The 17,678-nt window shown below is 41.8% G+C and overlaps 1 protein-coding gene across 11 annotated transcripts in view; it reads left to right on the top strand.

The window, feature by feature from the left end:
• Window positions 1-17,678, top strand: part of TJP1 (tight junction protein 1) — a 314,091-nt gene that overhangs the window by 154,732 nt on the left and 141,681 nt on the right. The window contains exon 1 of one of the 11 annotated variants that reach the window (XM_074966211.1): window positions 2,720-3,130. The exons of the other annotated variants lie outside the window; for them this stretch is intronic. Coding sequence (XP_074822312.1) covers window positions 3,098-3,130 — 33 coding nt within the window. The 5' untranslated portion in view covers window positions 2,720-3,097. Of the gene's footprint in view, window positions 1-2,719; window positions 3,131-17,678 lie in introns of those variants that run through there. 11 annotated transcript variants of the gene reach the window in all.

The following is a 17,678-nucleotide window of genomic DNA, read 5'->3' as shown; positions in this document are numbered from 1 at the left end:
TTTTTATTGTTATAACTTTTTAAAGCATAATGTTCTCACTGTGTTTGGTAAGGGGAAGTTAAAAAGCACTCTAGTTGATTTAAAAGTAACTATTAAAATTATCTTTCTCATTTTACTTAAAGAGGGGCTAAGCCACAAACTTAGATATAAATCCTTTGGCCCACATCTAGCCAGGAAGAGGGAGAGGCTGTAGGAAGCCAAAAGCAGTGAGAAAATGCAAAGGTTCTTCTCAAGGAAATGATATTTTGAAATGGCAGGAGCAGTTTCTCTGCACTCTGGAAAATTTAATAACATTTAAAAACGAAAAGCTTATGTAAAAAATTCTGCATCCGCTGGTGCTTATCTGGAATCTTGTGCTATCATGACTTAACATTGGGGCAGCTATTAAAACACCACTAAGTGGACCGTAGACCCAACAGATACTGACAGAAGCAGACACTGTATAAAGAAATATTTAGATAACTAGCACCAACCTTGCTTAAAAAATCCCAGACCCATGAGCAATCAGGACAAAACTGGTTATCTCCTCCCCCAGAATGGCAGGAATACATAGATCAACTCTTATCCATACCCAGTCTCTCTCCTGCATGTCCTAGAGAATCATGCCCCCTAGGTCTCTTGATGAATACAATAAAATATGCTGTATGCATTTGTAAAATTTTGGCATCCAGTTTTCTATAAAACAATAAAAAGTAACTGACTACATCTTCCTGTTTGTTCTGTTCTCTCTTTGCTTGATAGTTTCTTTTGTTTATTTGCCTCTCTTTCCCCCCAGTGTTTTTCAGCATCTGAATTCATTATGGTAATTTTTCTTTTTCTTCCCCATTCTGTTCTCTTCCTCAGCTATCCACCTCATGTCTCTTTGTCCCTCCACAGAACTCTCTTCTTGCCCTCTGCTCACTCTAACTCCGCGAGTCCCTCTTTCTCCCACCCTATTCCCGTTTTTCATTCTTTAATCTCTGTTTCTATCTGATTCTTTCCATCTCCCTGAATCTCATGGGTTGTCTTCCCTTCTTTGGGGCCACTCTCCTTTTTTCCCATACTAAGTTTCTGCCCCTGCTTTTTCGCACTGTGGAGTTTTCCGGTTCTTTCCTGTTGTGATCACACCCTTTCCTTCCTGCCCCTCTCTGTGTGTACTTGTAGACAATGTAAATTGAATATGTGGTTATAAAACATGACCTTTCTTCTTAACCAGAGTGTAAATGTATCAAAAGAAATATAAAGCAAAGCTCAAAGTTATTTCAGGTAATTAATAAAATCATAAGTGTAGGTTTGCACTTCTGTCCTTGTGCAATGCTGTTCTAAAGTCAACAGACCTGGCCAGTGGATCATTCCTCCTCTCCAACACAGGGGATGCTTGAGGGAAAAAGAAAAAAAAGAAGAAAAAAAAAAAAGAGTACGGCAAGGACATCCGTACGCCCCAGTAATCTCCAACTGCCAGAAGAGCCCCTGAGGGTGACTAGCAGCCAGTATAGTGTAGAACAGCCTTGTAGCTACCCTAATCTATGCTAGGGAGTAGGCTGGCACAGAGTTTGCCCCAGGATCAGGGAAGGCTACAATGGTCTCCCTCAACAGAACTATGCCCAGCGCTACTTGAGCATAGCTGAGAACCTGTTTCTCCATGTTGAATTCTGACGACTCCTAAATTTGTATAAATTATTTTCTGGAAATTTTTTTCAAAAGAAAATATATTTCAGTGCAGTGCCCATAAAGTTTGGTAAATGTAAAAGAGAGATTAAAAGAATGATTAAATATTTGCCTTGTTTAAGCTTTTAGGGACATTATTTAAGGTTGGAGGGATTGGTAAAGTGGTCAAGAGTTTGAGATTCCATTTGAAGCTGTCCATGAGAAAATACAATAGAAAAAATATTGTGAACTGATTCTCTACTCCCTTGAACCTGTGTAGTCATCTACACCTAGCCACATGGGTGCAAAGTGCATGTAAAATGCTGCCATACTGATTTGGAGGTGCTTTAAACCCATTTTGCACTCACTTTGCCCAGGGAAATGACTTTGCTAGGTACAAGGCTCTGTGTAATATCTTTGCATCTCTCTAGTATTTGAAAAGTAAAATAAACTCCATAGTAAAAATCAAATCAGACCACAAATTACAGAAAATGGAAATAATACAAAGCGACAGCAATTTTTTTTTTAACTAAGCCTGGATAAATATTTTTTCCTTCCCAACTCTTACAGCAAGTTTAGTGGTGCTTGATGCCGAATAACAGACCTATTAACCTGGTCTGTTTTGAACTCCCCAGAATGTTTCCATAACTCCTGTGAAGCTGACTCCACCCCTGAGAGCAGGGGGTGATCCTCTTCCTTTGTGCTAGGTTGGCCCTGTTTTATTCTCTCTATAATGAACTCCATCCCAGCCCTGCTCTGTTCCATGCATTTCAAACCATCCCCCTAGCCCCTGATAGGCTTGTGTGGTCTAGGAAACTCTTTGCTCCAGTCACCAGCGTCTGCAGTCCAAACCAAAGCGCTGGAAAGAATGGGGAGAGGAGAAGGGCTGCGAGCTGCTGTCAGCGAGACTCTTGCCCAGAGACAAGCTGGGGAAGGGGGTGCTCAGTGTCAGGGCTTTGGTGTTTCACTCCTGTGCGGTGCCATGTGGCCTGGGGGGAGGGAGAGCTGGGGAAGCGTGACTGAGAAGCAAGCTCCCCCCTCCAGGCAGGCCGGAGAATGGGCAGTCCCAGCAGTCAGACATGTCAGTGGTTGCTTGGCGAGAAAGGCATGTAGCTGCTGCTGGGAGAAGGGGAAAGGAAGCGGACCTGCCATTGTAGGGGCAGCTACTGGGGAGCTGCATTAACTCCCCCCACCCCGCAGCACGGAGCCGCTCCTGAGCTCCTGGCCAGGGGAGCGCCAGCCTCCCCCGCGGAGGAGGAATATTGAGAAGCTGGACTTTTATCAAACTTGCCTCCGCTCTCCCCTCCTCTCTCTTTCCCTGCCCCCTCCTCCTTCTCTCCTCCCCCCTCTCTCTGGGCGATGTTTATTTGGGCAGCTGTGTGAGGCGCAGGAGGAGGTGGGGAATTTCTCTCTCCCCGGCTGGAGTGGTTAGAGAGAGACACACACTACTCTGGGGAAGGAAGGAAACAAAATGTCTGCCAGAGCTGCGGCTGCTTCTTCCAAGGTAAGAGACTCGTCCCAGCACCCCAGGGGAGCAGCGCCCTTTCTCCCAACTTCCCCCCACCCCCGCCCTTGGCTTGGCGGTGCTTGTGCTCTAAAGCCAGCTCCTCGGCCCGCGAGGAGCGCCCCGTGTCGGTTGCTGTCCGTTGGCTGCTGCCTGTGTCACGCTCCTCCAGCCTCTCGTGGGAGGCTGTTGTCCACTCCGGTGCGGGGGGGTCCAGCGTTCAGCCCATTTCACCCCGGGAACGGGGGCGGGGGGGGGAGTTTCTTGAGCTGCTTGCTCCTGACAGTTAGTGCCCTCCCCACTGTGGTGGGGGAGCCTCAGGTAGCACGAAGCTTCTCGTCCCCCTCCCCTGTGGGGTGCTGCTGACTGGGAGGATTGGCGCCGGCCTCTTGCGGGTTCCCCCAGGGGCTCCCATCTGTTGGGTGCGTGGCTGGCGCTCAGAGAGAGCGCAGAGGAGGGGGAGAACCAGGCTGGCCTGGGGGGTTTCCCCTTCGCTTTGTGATGGTGACGGTTTGAGCCCTGCAGGACCGGGAGGGCAAGCGAAGTTGCCTTTGGAAACGGCTCGGTGGGGTCGTTAACTCAGGTGAGGGTCCGCCCTAGTTCCTCCCTGTTGTTTTATGGCCCGGGCTCTTTGCCGAGGTTTTTTTTAGATGCTACACTTGTGGCTGGTTTAAAAAAAAAGTTGAAGCAACTGTTTGGGGGCAGGGAAAAGGGGGATTCGAAGCCCCTGGGGAGGCCGGGCAGATGTGCTTTGAGCAGGGTGGGGAGTGGAAATGTGTCCGAGGCTTGGGGTGTTTGTTTTGTATTTGGGCCGTCTTTGTGCTTAGAAAGGAGATGCCGTGGTGGGAGGGACACAAGACGTGAAGGGGGAAAAAAAAAGATGTAGCTAGATTTAAAGCCCCGTAATACAGGATTTCTCGGTCGCCGCCTCTGAATCAGCTGGGGAAGTTGCTGTTGACTTACGACTTTGGGTGGTGCTAGCCCTTGAGAAACTTCTCCACCTGATCTGTAGGTGTTTAAGGTGCAGGTGCATGTTGTGGGGTGTGTACTTCGACCTCTCTCAGCAATGCTGCTGCTATGTGTAATCGCTTCATTTCCTGAGGGGGAAAGAGGTGGAGTTAACCTGTTGAATGTTTGTATTTATTCCTACGTGTGAAATGAAAGGTTTGATTTGAAAGTGCTTCAGTGTTTAAAAGCTAACTAACTTTAGCTATAAATGATCCCAGACTGGGCCCGTCGTCTTATTCGAATAAGTTCTGTGATGCGTTGACTAATATTGCTCGGTTTGAAATGTTTGCTGTCAAGCGAAACTATGCAGTTTCGGTCTGATGTCATTTGTTGTATGCACATACACCTAGTAGTAAAAAAACAAAAAAAACCCAAAAAAAAACCCGAGGAGTACTTGTGGCACCTTAGAAGCTAACAAATTTGTGAACATGATGTTCTCTGTGTATATATATCTTCCTACTGTATTTCCCACTGCATGCATCCGATAAAGTGGGTTTTAGCCCACAAAAGCTTATGCCCAAATAAATTTGTTAGTCTCTAAGGTGCCACAAGTACTCCTCGGTGTTGTGGTTGTTGTTTTTTTTTTTTTTTTTTTTTTGCTGACACCTAGTAGTGCTCCTCTTCAGGATGAGGCACTAATGTGGTAAGGTTTGCCCTTTGCTATGTAAGATCTGAGCATTAGAAGTACCTATTACTGGAAGATGATAATAATATGATACAAACTAATTGTAAACCATGGTTAACCAGACTAATTGCATACAATTTGCATACATTAGGATTTCTTAATTTTATTGACTAGTTAAATTTTATTCAAAATGCCCAAAATGCCCAAATGTGACTGTTGTTCACATACAAAATTATATCAACATTTTTATTTAAAACTACATTTCAAACTTAAGTGCAGTAATTTAAAATGCATTTAAAGAGATTTTAAAAAAATGTACACTAATGTAGCTTTACACTATAAGTGCTTTATATTTGTTTGGTTTTTAGTAATCCTTTTTGAAAATGTTTTGTTAAAACTTCCAAATTAAGACATAATTAATTCTTGAATAAAAGTTCAAAAGAACAAAATTATAGTGTGCCTTAGATTTCTGTATCAGATCCATTTCTGTACTGGATAACAAACATATCCAGTGAAAGTTAATAGTGCAGTTGCTACCTTGCAAGCATATTAGATGAGGGACAGTGCCAGTCCCTTTAGACTTTAAACTTTACCCATTGTTATGTAGTAGGGAATGTTGTCCTGAGTTCTTCCTGTTTTCGTTTTAAGCCTTGATAGTACTGATAGGAAATAGCCACTGTTCATGGAAGAAAATATATACTAAGCTTGGTCCACACACAGACTTTCACCAAAATGATGAAATTGGTTTTAAGTTCACACCTTGTATTATTTTTGGTGAAAGTCTGTATGTGAATACTTATTCTGAAATACTTGATTTTTGCTAAGTCAAACTGGTTGCAACATTTAGTAATTTTGGTCTAAGTTTGTGTGTGGACCTGTACTATAGGTTCTCTCTGCTTACTGTAGCAGCAGTTAACTGAAACAACTTCCAGGCCTTGGTTCTATACCAAATTGATGATGGGCGCGTGCGTGTGTGTGTATTCATGGCATGTACAAATGGATTTAAACAAAGATATAATATTAATTGCTTTTTTCTCTAGGTCAACAATTCAAGAACTTTTATTTTCAAATTTGTAAGGGTAAGCTATAAAAAATAGCTCTCTCAAAAGGACACATTCAAGAAATCTTGTATAATTTACTTTTAACTTTACCTTTATTTTTTCTTTATCACAGAAGTTGTGGCTTTCTAATGTCGGTGGGAGAATGAATATTTACAGCTCACTTGAATTTCTGTATAAAACTGTTAACACTCATAGCATGCTGGTATTCCTGCTTAAGTGATTAGCCCCCAGACTGATCTTTGTGTGGTGACCTATGCCCCATGCCACTTCTCTAATCCATAGTTGGAGACATAAGGAAGACAAATTTAGCTTTAAGTATTTCAGAAATGTTAGATCTTTGGAGGACTAATGCCTTTCATATCCCAGTTTCAAATTTAGACTTTTATCAGTGGTAAAGAAAGGATACTTAATTTCTCACATTTGGACCAGAGTGTAGTAAGAATAACAGCTGTAATTTTTCCAAGTTTTTGTAAGCAGTTAGAAAAGCTTTGTTTAGCACGCTCTAATCTGTTGAATATTTTTCAGCGTAACTCAATATTTATTTGGCATACTGACTAATATTTCCTTTAAAAAAAGTTTTGACCACATATATAATGTCTTAGGTAGCATACTTCTAGGAGTTTTGATTATTGTTCATTTTATGTTAGTTTGCCCTGTGTTGGATGGTCCTTTGTTAAATTGCTCAGATTTGGTTCTCTAACTCTTCTTTTTCACGTTAGGTTAAGAACATACATTCTGATATTTCAACTCTTGAACAGTGAAATTTCTTGCTTTACCTATTAGTATACTGTAGATTCTCTCTAATTTTCCTCGCCATTTTCTCCATTACAGTCTAATCTTATGGTGAATTTGATTGCAAAATGTAGGTAGCCTAATCTCTTCTGATATGCTTTTGTGACTTTAATACTAATGAGAACTCAGGTTATGGTGATGACATGTTAAGCTTTTTACCTTTAGGTTGCAAGTTCAAATCCAGCCCAAGCTGGTAGTGAACAAAATTTCTGATAGCTGTTGTTTGGCTTATGAGAAATACTTTTGATATCCATTCAGTTCTTATTGGGTGAGTATACTCATCATGAAAACAACCAACACTGCTGGCATTAAATAGTCTCAGTTCTGTGGCTGCCACTAAAGTTATGATGCTGTTGCCTTTGATATACCTTTATGGTAGTTAAATAGAGGACTTTCAAGCTGGCATCTTTCATCACTGCTAATTTCATATGTGCTGTGTCCCCCCCCCGTCCCCCCCCTGAGTTTCACAAGAAAGGGTATTTTCCAAGAACAAATTGATGAGAACAAGCCCCTGTGTGTAAAAACACAGGGTGGTAACTGAGTCTGCTGTAATAATTTGATTTCCAGTATGTTTTACTTTCTACCCTTTAAGCCCATATTTAATATCCTTCCCTCCCCAGCCCCCCCAAAAGAGCTGCTTAAAATGGAATTAGTGCTGTGTTTAACAAAATTTGCAATAATCATTACCCTTTTTAGATGATCCTGAGGAATCTGAGCTGCACACTTTCTGGTTTCTCTGCCTGAGGGGATGACATCGCACTCACTGTAAATATAAAAAGAAAAGGAGTACTTGTGGCACCTTAGAGACTAACAAATTTTCTTTTTACGGATACAGACTAACATGGCTGCTACTCTGAAACGGTAAATATAAGTCACTGTTCCATTCCAAAACCTGACTTCCAAACACCCATATATTTGTTTCCTCTTGGAAACTTGCATGGAAGCCTTTAAAGGGTACTATCAACTTACAATAAATTCTTGTATGAATTCTTTAGCTAATGTTACAAATACCACCGAATATTAGTAAATGTAAGTGAAAGATTGGAGTGAGGCGCAGAAATTTCTATAGGCTTTTTCCATTTTACTTGTGGATTTGAGAGAGCACTTCCTGTAGTGTCAGAAGAATCCTCTGTTGTTGCAATATGTAAAGAACCTTACAGACAAACAAGGGGGAGAGACATATGTAGAAAATAGATTTGTAAAAATCACAAAAACTGTCGGGGACTTGGGAATGTCTGTCATACACAGTCCTATTTTAAACGCCTTTTGACTATAAAGAAAAACAGATTTCACATTTGATGATGTCCTTTTAACGTGCGTTGAAAACTTTTGTTACTTTTTCAACCTTTTAAGTTGAAGTAAAAACCTTTTGGTAAGTTACCTTTTAAAGTTCTTATTAAAAACCACAAGTCTCCAACTGTTTGTCTTCTGTCTAGTATACTTTTGGCAACTGTAGTATTCTGATAAAAGTTCAGCTGCATTTTCAGTAACAATTGTGCTGTGAAGCAAAATTATTTAAAGGCACAACAAAGAGCCATAAGTCATGTGATTGGAAATGATCCACATTCTGTATATTGTTGTTAGAGAGTGTACACTGCAGTGTGTTTCCTGTTCAATATGCAGGAAAAAGATTATGGTAGTACTAACAAAGTCTAAAACTAGGGCTGTGACTAAGTTGGTTTTACTTTTATAGAAGGAAAATAAACTCAGTAAGATATTTGTTCTAATTGCTGATTAGAACATCTTTGTGTCAGGAAAGCTGCTGCATAAAAATACAAGTAATCTCACTTCCAAAAATGTTCTTTAGGCAAATATTGTACTGGAAGAGTATTGTACTGAGAGCATGTCAATTCTGTTAACTCTGTTTGTATATTATGTTAATGAACATCAAATGTTGTTGCCTGTACAAATCTTAAAAGTGATATCTTGAAATCTTATTGAATCAAACAGATGAAATACCAAGTTGTTGTAAGATTGAACATGTCCATTCTGATACTGAAAATGTATTTTTGTACCCAAAATGTTACGGTATATGGCTCTGAGCCCCCCTCCCCCCCAAAAAAAGAAAAAAAGAGCAAGCTGTACTGGTGAAACACTTTTTATACTGTGACGTGTATGGCATACATTGTGGTTTTATTTATTTAGAATTATAAAATGAAGATAATAAATGCTTATCCCCATTTCAGGGCACTTATCCAAAAGTTCAATTCATCAAAATAATGAAGGACTCTCAGATGCAACTGCTTATGTCAACCTGTTGTGGTTCTTATAATCACAGTTCTTATAATCACACACACAAACAAATACATTAATCCCTTCCACACTTTATCACCTCCTCAAGAGCCCAAGAAAAAAATATAAGCTTGGTAGTGTATCCAGAATGTTAACAAACCTGGGATCTAGTGGGTTACAAACATAATATGGAGGACAGTAAAACCTTATGCACCATTACACACTGCTCTATATAGTCGTCCTACCTTGGTTTTGCTGGCACTGTGTTTGGTTTTAAGTGTGGATCTAGGGCTATTTATGGGCTATCATGCTTACTTACAAGTTTAGAAAATGTTTGATACTGTGTAACTTACACAGCCAACTGCCCCAAGATTAAATAAGGTGTTACCCATTTGGGTCCCCTTAACATTTTTCCTTCAGTCATGGTAATTATGGATTCATTTTTGTTGTATCTATACTACGCCCTCTGTAACCATGTTTTTTCAGGGATAGTAAATTAGTAATGACTTGAGTGGATCTGCTCTCCATTGGTTACACAATATGTCAATTTTGATAAGGAAAAAGCCATGAGGGTGTTTTATCTAAATTTCCGGATTCCATAGAGCATATTTGAACTCCATGTCTGAAAGAGAAATTTTTAAATTTAGCCATTCTTTTTTTCTATGATAGCTTACACTGCAGTGCCATTTTAGGGGCAGATTCTGCAAACGCTATTGCCCATAGCATTTGGTAGTGTGAGTATGCCTGTTGTACATAGGATTCTTAGGTCCAGCTTGGCACAGATTCTGCGAAGATGGGGAAAATGGTGGCTTTACGTACTCTTAAGTTGTTCTTCCCTGAAGTAACCCCTGAGGGACTGTTATGAGCGCTGGTGACCCTTGGAGAATAACAGTTTCATGGCCACACACCCCACCATGCCCTCATCACAACTACTAGTGTAGGGGGTGTCAGCTCTGTGTTCCATTCCAAGGGAATCCTCAGCTAACTGCTTAAGCCAGCATTATGGTGAACTGTCTATTCTACTTCCGCTCTAGCCCCTTTATATACTTGGGGTGAGGAATTGGCCCAGTGTCTGTGGGACTGGGCACACAGTCAGCAAATCCATAAGTTAATGGAGCCTTCAGTAATGATTTTTTAAGAGTGCTTTCCAGACTCCATGCATTATGGTCTATTTAATCACTTCAAAACATTGAACAAATCATAGGTATTAAAAATTTAAATATTAATTTTTATGTTATAATAGTATTTATTTTTCCAATTCTTTTTGATAATCTCTAACAGGATTCTCTGATTACTAATCCATTATAAATAGATGTATTGTCTTGGGTGGGATTGTATCAACTCCAACAAAACAGCAGTAGGGAGCATTGTATTGGAGACTTCAATGTTCTTCTGAGAAATGTTCAGTTATACTGTTATCCCTTTTGACCTACATGGTTAGCCAGAATTCACAGTTACTTCTGTTAGGAAAAATTTATGATGGAGTCAGGCATTTCCTTTTTTGCAGTCCTATTTATGTATATCCTTTCTTTTGTACATAAAGTTCTGTTTACCTGAACACAGAAGGAATCGAACAGCTGGAGACAGTTTCTTTGTTACTGTCTCAAACCTCTTTAAAGCCAGCAGTCTAGCTTTTTTTCCCTCAGGGTCATGCTATAAGTATTTCTCTGGTAGTCTCTTAAGGTATGTCTACACAACAGCTAGACACCCATGGCTGGCCTGTGAAAGCTGACTTGTGCTTGTCGGGCTTGGCCTGCAGGGCTGTTTCGTTGCTGTCTAGACTTCCAGGCTTGGGCTCCGGACTCTGTGAGGTGGGAGGATTCCAGAGCTCCGGCTCCAGCCTGAGCCTGGAAGTCTACACAGCAATGGAACAGTGCAAGCCTGAGTCAGCTGGCACAGGCCTGCCGCAGGTATCTAGTTGCTGTGTAGATGTGCGACTTTGTGCTTCTGTAGTGTTTTTGCTGCTTTTCATACACATTCCCCTTAGTCTATGGCTATACTACACTCTCCACCAATGCAGCTGTGCCGCTGTAGCATGGCTAGTGCAGATGCTCTAATGGGGGAGAGCTTGACTTTATTACTTCAGCCCCAGAAAGCGGCGGTAGTTATGTCAGCTTGAGAAACTCTCCTGCTGGCATAGCGCTGTCCACATTGGCACTTAGGTTGGTGTAATTTACGTCGCTCGGGGGGTGGCGGCTTAGTCGCACCCTTGAATGACATAACTTCTACTGATTTAAGATGTAGTGTGTACATAGTCCTCAGACTTCATGGCACATTCACTGAGCAGGTTTGCATGCGGTTTAGTCCGGTGGTTTTCCATTGTTTCAACTGGCACTAAACAAAAGAACATTTAATTTTGTTGCTTTATTTCATCTGAATGGAAGTAGGCAGTCCTGCTCAGTAGCTTCAGGGACATAGTGTGATTGACCAGCATACCAATACTTAAAACTTAGGGCAGGTCTACACTATGGCAGGGATTGACGCTCTGAAATCGATCCACCGGCAGTCAATTTAGTGGGTCTAATAAAGACCCGCCAAATCGACTGCAGATCGCTCTCCAGTCGATCCCTGTACTCTACCCCTGATGAGAAGAGTAAGGTAAGTCGACAGGAGATTTTTCTCCTGTCGGCTCCCCTTGGTAACTGGACCTAAGGTACATCAATACCAGCTACGTTATTCACGTAGCTGGAGTTGCGTAGCATAGGTCGACTTACCACGGTAGTGTAGACATAGCCCTAGTTTTACTTTAGAGGGATGATAAGCAAGAAACGTCTAATGGTGAAACCACAAGAAAATATGCAGTCTTGATCAGACTGAATATTAATGAGGCTATAATGTGAAAGAAAACTTCCCATGTTTCTAGAATTTTTTGTTTTTTACACCATGATTTGTGGTGTGTCTAGTCTAGTCATGCCTTCTCACTAGGTATGTATTTTGGTCATTAAACACACTTCTCAAATGTGTTGAAAGAACTCTCTCTGCCCTCCATGTGCACGAAGCATGATAAAATTAAACCTAAACTGCCTAATAAGTATAATGTTGCACATAAAAGCTGGTTGCTTAAAAAACTAATTGTGTGTGCTGTCAAATATATTTTTTCTATTTCTAAAATTGGAAGTTCACGCCATCTCCTAAGCTTATTTGACGTCCTCTTCTTGTCCTTCAGGACCTTGAGTTGCTTGAGCCCAATTTACTCCTGAGGGAATTCTGTGGGACTGCATACCTGCAAAAAACGCCCCGCCCCCACAGAATTCCTGTGCTTCCCTGCAGAAAATGGCAGGGAAGCCACACTGGGCGAGAGGGACGACCAGGGATGCAGTTCTTGGGAGATGATTCAGAAGTGAGGCATGGGAGGCATATGGGCTTACGTGCCACTGCTCTTCCCCGCCCACCATTTCTGCAAGCACAGAGCTGCCCAGCTGAATCAGGAGGCTGCATCTTGGTTCTGCTGACTTTGCAGCTGGATGCTATCTCCTGGGTCCTAGTGCCAGTCATGGTCCCCTTCTGGGTGCTGGGATCCTTCATGTTTTCAGTACAACAGTGAGTGCCCAAGGTGGGGCTGGGTAATGGCGGCGGGGGAAATGAGGGAAGGTGGTGTTGAGGGGGTGGAGTGAGGGAAGAGGGATGGGGCATTTGAGGAGGCGGATGAGATGGGGAGAGGAATAGGGGAAAGGGGAATCACGGGGTGGGGGGAGAGAAGCGGGAGCCCGTCATGCAGTGTCCCTTCGGCAGCAGCTGGGGCTCCCCCATTAAGCGGGTCCATCAAACCTTGCCCTGACAAGCCGTACCCCCCTCCACCTGGACACCCCACTGAGCCCCAACCAGCTGCACCCAGACTCCCACCCCATCAAGCCTCACACCCAGGCCCCCCACCACTGAGCCCCATCTCCCCACAGTCAGACCACCTTTGCTGGGCCTCAACCAACTTCACCTGGATCCTCTGCAGAGTCCCATTGTCCCTGCACCTGGATCCCCCCAATGAGCGCCTGTCCATCCAGATCTCCCACTGAGCCGCCCGGACCCAGATTGCCCCACACAGAAACCTCTTGCCCCACACTAAGCCCCTCCACACTTGGATCCTGCTGGCTGAGCCTGCCCATCCACACCTGGTGCAGAGGGGCAGGGCCCCCAGGTGTTTCTGGGACGGGCCCAGCCCTTGCACTGCATCAGGGTCGGATGCAGCCTCACTGTCAAATCCCTGTATCGGGGAAGGTGCGGGCTTCAGAGTGATCTCCCATCTCAGTGCAGCTAGTGGCCTATGGTCCCCACTGCCATGCTGGAGCCACATTTATTTATCGACAACATTTGCAGAATTGTGCAGAATTTTAAAATATTGTGCGCAGAACTTTTAATCTTTTGCTGCAGAATTCCCTCAGGAGTACCAATTTTATGTGGTGCTGATAAGGTTCCAGTAACTGTCTCCCCATTAAGAGGGTAGAAAAGAAAGTGCCTGATAGCTTCTGTCAAGGCTGAATGCTCACTCTGAGTGCAGAAGGTAGGGGCTTGTGAGGATTCTGAAAATTAATACTTGCCACTCCAGGCTTGTATTAAACTTCCAAGGTTACAGCTTTTCTCTGACCTTGGTTTGGTAAACGTTGCCATCACCCAAATGCAAAAAAAAACCCTTTGAACCCAGGAAGGACCACTTGGGAATTCTTCCCTGTGGGACACCCTCAAGTCCTTTCACCCCGCTGAAAAGCTGAGAAAGCCACAGCTAATTTCCTTTGTTTTCTATCAGCTAATCAAATAACATGCACAAACCTCTTAGGACACCTAAAATCCAATCCTGTATTTAAAAAAGGTACATTTTATTAAAAACAAAAGGGAAAAAATACTTCTGGAACTCAGGTTTTTTGCTAGATTTTAAAAGAAACAAAAATTAAGCACCCAAAACAGCTTTCTTGGGGGTTTCAGCTTAAAGGTTACAAGCAAACAAAACCATCAGGGGTTAGCACAGAGGAGATCCACAAGCCTTAAAAAATAGCGAGAAATAAACCTGATCGCATCTACCTAAACATTCTAATCTACACATTTGGAGTTCAGATAAGTAGTTCTAGGTATGATCTGATTGATTATGATCATACCTGGCTTAAAGCTGTTTATAGCATGGCTGCTCTGTCCCTCCAGCCCAGAGAACAACAGACAAAGGGAAAGTTTCTTTTCCCATTTTAAAAAGTTCTAGCCTTCCCATTGGCTCTTTTGGTCAGGTGCCGACTTCTTTTTTACTTTACCTGGGGGACTTTCTAACCCTTTACAGGTAAAGCAAGTAAAGAACAGCTACCAACAGGGATTTTACAGCTAACTGGCTGGCTGGGTGTCCATCAAAGGGAGCTATCCCCCCACTTTATTTGTCACCGCATCTATAATCATTCGGTGATGCATAGACCAGCATTCCTGGTCTCCTTCTCTCCCATCTGTTCTCCTTTGTTACCACCTGATATGGAGCTTTTTGAAGGAACAAGATGCATTTTGGAGCTACCAGTAAGACCACTGCTGTAGGTTCTAATCAAGTGATCTCCTTCCTAGGGATGGGTGAAACATTTAATCTCTGGGTCAGAAGTGCCTGGGATACAGCAGTGCTGCTCTTGTGTCCAGATCCTTGCACTCGTGTATGCTACAAGGGGTGGCAATATGGAACACAGCTATTGCAAAAATTTGTGATAAAACACCACTTTAAAACTTTATTGAAGAATACCTTCAGCCCATACTTCAATCTGAACTGTAGAAAGAGTGTACATAAGAATGGCCATACTGGGTCAGACCAAAGGTCCATCTAGCCCAGTATCTTGTCTTCCGATAGTGGCCAATGCCAGGTGCCTCAGAGGGAATGAACAGAACAGGTAATCATTAAGTTCTTGTAAACCGTCTCCCCTTTCACCTTTCCATTATGTTCACTTTAAATATTTTCTATTTCCAAGTGTTAAATAGTTGAAAGCTTGGTCTTTATATTCCAGCCTTGAAATTGATATAGCCACATTTCAATGGCACAGCAACATCCTTCTTGTCTTTTTTTTTTTTCTCTTCTACATATGAAGAAATTAAATTCATAGAACTATCTCAAGTGAATTTGACTTAATACTCTTCATATTATTTAATTGTAAAACATGAGAAGGAGGATTGTCTTGTGCCTAAAAGGACAGTCATTTTAAAAATATTGTTAGTAGCATAGGTAAAGGAAATGAATAACCTCTTAAATAACTAAAATAGAGTACATTTTAAAATTAGTTTAGTTTTAACCATCTGTGCTGTTTGATCTTGATGTCACTTTCACTTTTGCAGTTGGCTTCATTTTCAAACTTTTAATGGCGCAATGTTTGCGCTTCGAAGGCTGCCTGAATTTGCATTAAAAAACAAACAAAAACACCTGCAGATTTTTTTTCAAAAAGAGTGGAAAAAGAGTAGTCACTTAAAAAAAATCAGTTTACACAACTTACATTTGGTGCCAATCCTAAAAGGATATAGTCAACTTAAATCATAGTTTTGCCTAAAAATTAATTGCCTGCTATTCATTAAAGTTAACACCTAAGTTTACTATAGCTAAAAAAGACTGTAGAAAAATAAATGAGAACTATAATAATAATTAATAATACCTAATTCTTATCTAGTGCTTTTCATCAGGAGATCTCAAAGGAAGTCAGTATCATTATTCTTAATTTACAGATAAGGAAACTCAGGCACAAAACGCTATAGTGTCTTGCCCAAGGTCACTCAGCAAGCCAGAGACTAATGAGCAACTAATATTGCAGTAAATTAGGATAGTATCTGGGTTTAAGTACAAGAAGTGTTGAACAAATTCCAAGACACACAACAATATGAAATCACTAATTCACTATAGTGAATACATTCATGTTATTTTAGATGTCTGATTTTGGTGGTGATTAGACTTATCCTTTAAAGATTGGGTAAGTGTTTTCTGCTGGAATTCTGGGGTTGCTTTTTCTCTGTTCTTTTTCTTGGACTATGCCCCATCCGCATTCCAGCGTGATGACATATAGGCAAACCCCATTCATATGGCCAGTGTGATGATGCAAGAAGGTGACACAAAGGCACAAATCCCATCCCCATGCTCAGCCTGATGACAGATACCCCACACCCACACTGCTGTCTCGCCCCCTGCCACCTTGCCATTTCGAGTGACTTTTTTAGATAAGTTATGCTTGTTTCTTAGAAGTTTTCTGGCCACCATGAATCTGATCTGAAGGAAGGAGCCCTGTGCAGAAACTTGGGATAATATACTGGTGTGGAATCCCAGCTTCTTCTTTGCTGTGAAGCTTTGGGCTGGAGCTTTTCAGTTGCCCATGAATGCTGGGGGTATAGGGATAGCGGCATGTCTTTGAGAGAATGGAATGTAGAGAAGGAGAAAGAAGATAAAGGGGAAACAATATATTCTGAAGAGGAAAAGTGAAACTATCATGGCAAAGAAAAGTGGAGTAAAGCTGATAAGAGAAAGGAGGTGTAGGAAAAACAAGACAGATGAAGTAAGCGTAAAATGTATTCAATAGAAAGTAAATAAATATAAAAATACCCACCTGCTTCATTTGTGTGGATGGGTATGGGATGGGTATATGGGCATGGTGGTACATGTATTTTTCACTGTGACAGGTAGGTTTAATCACTGAGCTAGTGGATGTTGGGTATTTTTTTTTAAACCTTATTTGTAGTCCTTATCAGTATATCACTTCCTTTTTTGTGGTGGAATGGGGAAGAAAGAAGTGTGTGTGGGGAGGGTTGGGAGGGGGATGTATTGGCTTTGTTTTATCACCCTCCAAGTAAAATTATATTCCTTAATATTTTTTTTTGGCTTGAGAAGATTGCAGGGGGTCAGTAAGTTTGGCCTCCCCTGCTCTAGAAGGCTGTACTTTTGGGAAGACAATTGGTATGGAATCCTCAAGTTGGATTGTGTGTGAGAGAGAGAATAAAAAGCAATGTATAATCCTTCAAGTCCTTAAACACTTTCATAGATGTCTGTAAGTTTTTTCCATTGCCTTATGTTTGCTTGTGTGGACAGTAGTAACCCAAGTGTTTGGCATAAAAGTCTAACTTTAACTAGCCTCATCAGAATTTCATTCCTGCAACTCAATATTTTAAATTCTAATTATATTTTTTTCACAGCTTGATTTTGATCCTGCAATCTTGATTAACAGTAGTAATCTTTAAATGCAAACCAGGCCATTAAACTTAATGAAACTACCCTATGAGCAAGACTTACTCATGTGAATAGTGATTGCAGAATAACGGATCACAGCAGATACGTTATGGCAATTGAAGAGGTGAGTTGCCTGAGTTTCAGAGGTGCTGAGCACGTGCAAATGTCTGTCTGCTATCAAAAAGACATCAGGAAATGAGTAACTGCTAACATACAAAGTTTCAACTGTAAGGCTGTGTCTATACGTACAGCGCTGCAGTGGAGCTGTGCTGTTGCAGTACATCTGGTGAAGACGCTTTATGCTGACAGGAGAGCGCTGTTCCATCAGCATAATCATAGAATAATAAAACCACCTCTGTTAGTGGCAGAAGCTGTTGACAGGAGAAGGTCTCCCACCAACATAGCACTGTGCACATGAGCGTTTATGTTGGTGTAACTTATGTTGCTCAGCAGGGTGGGGGGGGGTTTCACACCCCTGAGCGACTTGAGTTATGCCCGCATAGGCTGTAGTGTAGACATAGCCTTAGAGGGCCATCTGCATTTTATTGGTGGGCAACATTCTCGATACTGCTGTGCAAACACCTTTTTTTCCTTTGTTACAGGGTTAACAATAACCGATATTGCCTCTCAAGTCAAGAATTTAGAAGTGTTTCAGCTAACCCAAATTCAGATTTTGATGAAATT

Source organism: Natator depressus, chromosome 10 (genome assembly GCF_965152275.1).
Source record: "Natator depressus isolate rNatDep1 chromosome 10, rNatDep2.hap1, whole genome shotgun sequence".
Classification (NCBI taxonomy): Eukaryota; Metazoa; Chordata; order Testudines; family Cheloniidae; genus Natator; species Natator depressus.
The sequence above is the reverse complement of the archived record's forward strand: the minus strand, read 5'-3'. Positions and strand labels throughout refer to the sequence as shown.